This window comes from Pundamilia nyererei, unplaced genomic scaffold (assembly GCF_000239375.1).
Source record: "Pundamilia nyererei isolate P.nyererei 1_Seehausen unplaced genomic scaffold, PunNye1.0 scaffold00022, whole genome shotgun sequence".
NCBI lineage: Eukaryota > Metazoa > Chordata > Actinopteri > Cichliformes > Cichlidae > Pundamilia > Pundamilia nyererei.
The window spans coordinates 1213557-1220304 of record NW_005187423.1 but is presented as its reverse complement, the minus strand read 5'-3'; the positions used below and the strand labels follow the sequence as shown (position 1 = coordinate 1220304).

At 37.2% G+C, this 6748-nt stretch overlaps 1 protein-coding gene across 1 annotated transcript in view; it reads left to right on the top strand.

Moving 5' to 3' along the window:
- The window catches only part of LOC102193059 (hydroperoxide isomerase ALOXE3-like), a 14452-nt gene extending 12913 nt beyond the window's left edge, over positions 1 to 1539 (top strand). The window contains exons 11-13 of the mRNA XM_005727035.1: positions 264 to 364; positions 1017 to 1187; positions 1360 to 1539. Coding sequence (XP_005727092.1) covers positions 264 to 364; positions 1017 to 1187; positions 1360 to 1539 — 452 coding nt within the window. The remainder of the gene's footprint in view (positions 1 to 263; positions 365 to 1016; positions 1188 to 1359) is intronic.
- Positions 1540 to 6748: the final 5209 nt, after the last annotated feature.

The following is a 6748-nucleotide window of genomic DNA, read 5'->3' as shown; positions in this document are numbered from 1 at the left end:
TGTCTTTACGCTGTCTAGACTCTACTGACTCCTTTAAAAAGCAGCTGAAGACATTTTTATACAAACGGGCTTTTAACTCATTTAATTAATTTTAACTTGTATGTCTGATCTTACTGTAAAGCACTTTGTGATTTTTATCTGTGAAATGTGCTATATAAATAAATTTTACTTACTTACTTACTTACTTATAATCCAAACATAATCCAATCTTTGTTTGTTCACCTCAATGCAATTGATGCTGGGGGGGGTTTTCTGCTCAACAGGAATTCCTCAGACATTTACTTGTGTGACTGAGTTGGTCAAGTTTGTCACCATGGTGATCTTCACTTGCTCAGCCCAGCATGCAGCCGTGAACTCTGGACAGGTGAGTCCTTGTATAAACAGTTTCACTTTTTTTTTTTAAACAACAGTGCATGAACATCTGAGAACCTAGGAGACCTTTGGGAGAGCAATGATGATCCATCTCATTTAGGATTCTAGCTGCTCAACAGTCCTGGGTCTTTATCCTGTTCTTCATTTCATGATGTATCAAATGTTTTCAACTGGTGAATGGTCTAGTCTGCAGCAAGGCAAGTTCAGCATCCAGACTCTTCCATAATGAAGCTATGATGTGATAGATGCAATATGGGGTTCAGCACTGTCTTGCTGAAATATGTAAGTCCTTCTCTGAAAAAGATGTCATCTGGATGGGAGCATGCGTTGCTCTAAAACCAAACTGTATTTATGTATATTTACATCTGAGAAACTCTGGCTCTCTAACATACTCTGTTTATACCCAGTCATGGTACTGACAAGCTGCAGTTGTTGAGGCATTTCTTCCAAAATCAGTGAAGTTAAACTAAACTGGTCATGCAAAGAGAAAATGTGAATAATTATAGAAATAGTACCATAAAACTACAGGGAGGCATCACCAATATAAAAAAAAGAAAGAAGGAAGGAATTATACATTAAACGCCATTATTACACCATCATTTTACTTTTTAATCAGTTATCTTTTACTTCTTGATCAAATGCAGTATGACTATGGTGGCTGGATGCCCAACACTCCCATCTCCCTGCAACTCCCACCACCGACCACAAAGGGGACGACAAGCGAGGCCACAATGTTGGCGACCTTCCCTGACGTCAATGTAACAGTTCAGGGCATGGCCACCATGTGGTTACTCAGCAAGCAGTCCAGTGACTTTGTAAGCAGCAAAGATTTCATTAAGAATGACAGGAATTATGTCTGAATTTAATTTTTGCAAACACATTACAACTGTATACAATCATTCCAAGAGCCTATTTTGATTAAAAACAAATAATTGTTTTAATTGAATTTTGTTGAAGAAAACTTAAATGTATCATTGTTCTCATCAGGTCCCTCTTGGCCAGTACCCGGAGGAGCATTTCATTGAGGAAATTCCTCGCAAAATACTAAAGGATTTTCAGATGGAGCTTGAAGATTTAAGTTTAGTTATTAAAGCCAGAAACAAGCGTTTAGAAGTGCCATACACCTACATGGATCCGGCAGAGTTAGAAAACAGTGTGGCCATTTGAATATTAGAAGACTCAGCTGTGAGACAAAATTCAGTTCCCTCTTCAAACAACAGCAGGGAAAGACCTCTAAGTTCTGACTTTTACTGATGAAATAGAACAAAGAACTTACTACTTATAATCACTATATGCTAAACTGTAATTTTCTTCATCTGTGTTAAAATGTGATTCTTTTTTTGCATTACAATCTTGAATCATCTGATTTGAAATGCAAAAATGTTTGATTTTTGGGGGTGTCTGTTTTGAGACAGTTGATCTCCTGATCATGATGTATTTTCTTCTTAGAAAACATTTACTGCATTTCATTGTTTATATTTTCATTATTTTAATGTTTCAATTTTCTTGAGCTAAACCCAAACAGCTTTTTGATGAGTTAGACAACATGAACACCCTAAACTTCGCCTGAGACTGCTACTTCATCTCGGCCACCAATGTGCACTTGGTTTCTTTGTTTCTTTGCAGAAACCTGATTGTATTTTAGCATCATATTCTAAATGATCAGTTCTCTAAAGCCTCATTTAATGCATGGCACAGATTAAACACACATGGCTCACAGATATTAACAAGATGGGTCTGCATTATCCACATTAGCCTGCTTATACTGTTGACATGTGTAGCATATTTATTTAACACTGCAAAATAGAGTGATGTTTACATAGGCCACTGTATTTTGTGTAGATACCATCTCAGTGGCAAAAATGTGATTATATTCAATTCAGTTCAATTTATATAGCACCAAATCCCAACAACAGTCATCTCAATTCAGAATGTGATAATATCAATTTCCTTTACACTCACTGGGCACATTATTAGGTACACCTTGCTAGCACAAAGCTAGAACAAAGTGTTGGAAATATTCTTCAGTTGCTGCAGATTTGTCAGCTACACATCCATGATGTGAATCAAAGCTTATCTACTGGGTTGAGATCTTATGACTTTGACCATTTAAGTACAGCTCATTGTCATCTCAAGAAACCTGTTTGAGATGAAGTGAGTTTTGTGATATGAAACATTGTCCTACTGCCCACATAACAGACAGGTCTGGCCGGGATCTGGTGTCAAACCAGCACTGCTGGCTGACTTCTGATGGAAGCAGCCATCAGAAGATGGGTACACTGTGATAATTAAGGGACTGACATGGTCTGCAACAATACTCAGGTAGGTCGCTGTGTTTAAACAAGGCTCAATTGGTACCAAGGAGCAGACCAACGTCTGACAAGAAAATATCCTCCCATACCATTATAGTCACTGATACAAAGCTGTATGGATCTATGCTTTTATGTTGTTTGCACCATCTAAATACTGGAGCAGAGAAGCCAAAACCAGGCAGTGTTTTTCCAATCTCCTATTGTCCAGTTGAGTGAGCTCATGTCAAATATGGCCCCATTTTCCTGTCTTGACAGGAATGGCACCTGGTGTGGCCTATCTGTTTCAAGATTAGACATGACTCATTACAAGTGTTGCTTGTAATGAGTCCTAACTCGAATTATTTGTAGTAGTCTGACATTTTCCCTCTGATTTCTAATACTCTGCCTGGCACCAACAACCATGCCAAGTCTAAAGCTTAAGGCTACGTCCACACGTACACGGGTATTTTTGAAAACTGAGATTTTCCGTTTTCGTTTTTAAAAATAATCCCGTCCACACGTAAACGCAGAAATGAAGGAAAACGCTGCTAGGAACATGCCAAAGCAACAGGTGGCGATATATTCCTAACCGTGTAGAAATGTTGGCCAATCAGAAGTCTAGAAGCCTCGGTGGGAAATAGAAAACAAAGATGGGGCATAGAAGCAGAAAAGAGTCGTATGTGTGGAGGGACAGTAACTGTGTGTGTATGTGTAAGCATTTAAACACTGCAGAGAGTACAATTAACAGTAACAGTATTGTAGAAATTCATTTCACCGAAACAATAACGTGGTGCACAGTGTGACGTCAAAAAAGGCGCACACCTTTGACGCTGCGTTTTCTCAGTTTTTCTCGTCCACACGTCAACGCAAAAACTGAGTTTTCAAAAATCTCCACCCTGGCCGGAGTTTTTAAAAATCTCAGTTTTCAGTGACCGAAAACGCAGTTTACGTGTGGACGAAAAGTGCAAACGCATAGAAAAATCTGCGTTTTCAAAAATACCCGGGTACGTGTGGACGTAGCCTAAATCAGCTTTCTTCCCCTTTCTGATGCTTGGTTTGAACTTCAGGTTGCAGGTTGTTTTTGAGTTGTTGCCAAATGTTTTTTTTTTGTTGTTTTTTTTAAATTTATGTTAAAGAGAAGCTGAACAGTTGCACACAACAAAGTGGCTGGTCAGTGTATACAGTAGTTTACCTACGAGAAGCAGTTATAATAATAAAATGTTTTTTTAAAAAAAATAAGAATCTTGGGACTAAATTCTTAATTTCTTGTTTTGTTCTTAAAAATCTGTCATATCTTTTCTCAGAATAAGGTTTTTGAATGATATTTATTATTAAATTAATACCTTTATTCATTTAATAATGAATAAAGGTATTCATTAATCAATGCATAAATGAATAGATGCCCTCTGAGTTCTGTGTAATATATGCAAGATCTGTTTTGCTAAATAAGAGACTAAAATTGCTCTGTTCACCTGTGGTCTGTGAAGCAAAATCTAAACCTGAAGCACCACTTTGGAGGGGAAGGAAATTGTCTTCATTCTAACAGAAGAGTATTTGCAATTTGTAACTGTGCTGAAGTTTCAACAGTCTGTGGAGACTCTCACTTCCTCTGTCTGTTTGTAGGATGCAACATTTTACGCTGCCATATCTCTTCTGGAAAGCAGAAATTTCCCTGAAATTTGCGGTTCCTGCAAGGAGACATCTGGAACTTCCCCATGTCGCACAGTGATAAACTTGTTCAGATTCCAAACTGGACAGCGGGTTTGTGTACTTGAACGTGACTATTACCGTGTATTGTACTGTTTGTTCAGCACCTCAGTATGCGCAGTATTTAGAATCTGAATAACTCAGAAGCATAAAATTTCAATGGCTGTCACTATTATAGATTTTGCTGTCTATGTTGGGCACAGCCCGGTAGTGGTGTTGCTCTTGCAAAAAAGAGAGATATTTTTATGATACCAATTTTATTGCTTTTCGAGGTTGCTGCTGACCATGTAGTCATAATACTCCTGAACTCACCTAATCACACATTTAGTGCTGAATGAACTTAATTTGTCCTTGACTGCTTGCAGGCCTCCTCAACTTCTAAGTGGATTTTAATTCTCATTTGTTTTTGCAATCCAGCTAACGAGTGACAAAACTTATTACTTTCTGCCCTTTACACATTGGTAAATGACTAATGGACTGGTTCTTACATGGCACTTTGTTACTCAATTTGAGCACTCATAGCACTTTAGAGCATACCTCATTCATCTAGTCACTCAGATTCATACAAGCACTTTCTTTCTTTGCCTAAGTAAATGGTAAGTGGTAAATGGATTGATTCTTATATAGCGCTTTTCTACTCAAAGCGCTCAAAGCGCTTTACACAGCATTCACCCAATCACATAAACACTTTCTTCTGTGCTTTTAAGTTCTCACTAACTAACTAACTACTACTCATTCATACTCCTGGATGCATCAGAGAGCAACTTAGGGTTAGTATCTTGCCCAACATGCAGACTGGGGGAGCCTGCTCTACCTCCTGAGCTACCGCCAGCATAAGCGGTTTCTAGCTAGCATTCACACACCTTCACACTCTGATGAATGCATTAAAAAGCAACTTATTGTTCAGTATCTTACCCAAGAATACTGGCTGCTCTGGCTCCTGAGCTACAGTTAACCTACTACATTCCTGACTTTCTGATCCATAGTTTAGTTTACCTAAAGTTTAGGGAAACTTTATTTTAGGTAAACTAAAGTTTAGGTAAACTAGTTTAGTTTTTTTTCTGCAACTAATGGAAGCTATTTTGACAAGTTGTTATTCTGTTGTACAGTGTAATAAACACTTCATTGGCACATTTAGAATATTAGAAGATTATATTTTATATAAATAACCATCTGATATTTTAGTGTACAAAAGTAACTTTGCTCACTTCAGCAAAGCACAACAGAGAACTACACTGATCATTATAAACTCTTTTCTGTGCTCCTCTTGGAATAAATTAGCCAAACTGGCATTTATAAACTCAGGAGGGATAGCACTTCAGGCAAAATCCCAAATTAGAAAAGATGCCCCCCTTCCAAATGTTGGAAAGTGAAATATAATATTTCTTGTTAACTAAGGAGAAAATCCTGCCTTTTTTTCTTCTTTGTTTTAAAGGGAGCATCAGAATTCTGTTATGATGTTGGAAGGATTCAGAGTGTAGTGTATCTATATAAATATACATTAAACCTTTTAATGGTCAACATAATCACCACATTGTTATAGTTCGAAAAAAAAAATGGTGGCTTCGTGACTCTCGTGCTTTCATTATAATCATTGTGTGCTTTAATCTTAAGGCAAATATTAAAACGTAATGATTTTTTTTATTGTTATCATATAAGTTTGCTGGCAATTAAACATGAGACAAAATCAATGAAAAATTTTAATTAGGAGATTTTAAAATGAGCTGTTTAGATTTGTGGATTTAATGTCAGAGACGTAACACTCTAACCAGTTCTACACATCAGAAATCTCTAAGACCGTTGAATCATGCAGGTCATTAAATGACTTTATACTTCATACTTTAAAGCGAGTCTGCTCTTGCTATTGATTTGAACCTAATTTCTAATCTTTTACTGGAATTGAGAGAATAGCAATTCCGTGAATACGAGTCACTTCATACCTGTTCTGCATGACTAGCAGAGGCAGGTTTTGTAATCCTATTCTCACACTTAGTTTCACCATCTAAAACACAAATTCAGTGAAAGCCACAATCAAACAAACACCTTTTCACTGCAACCTTACACTGTAGCAGGAAGTGGTACCCGAATCAGTGTATTTTTAATCCTTTTGTCTAATGTTTATGTTGTCTCAGGGTGGTTGTTGAACCAATTTAGTGTTGTTACTGCACTGAAGTGCCTTTTAACTGAGTATGTGCCAGTAGTTACTACAGAAAACTAGAGTGATAAGTATTAGTAGGAACGTTTTGGTTTTACCTGAGGATTATGCACTTGCAGACACATTTAAAATCCTTTTCTCTTTAACTCTACTGATATTCAACACAAAAACTATTGTGCTGCACACATTACAGCAAAGTGAGTGTTGACTGATGATTGTGCAA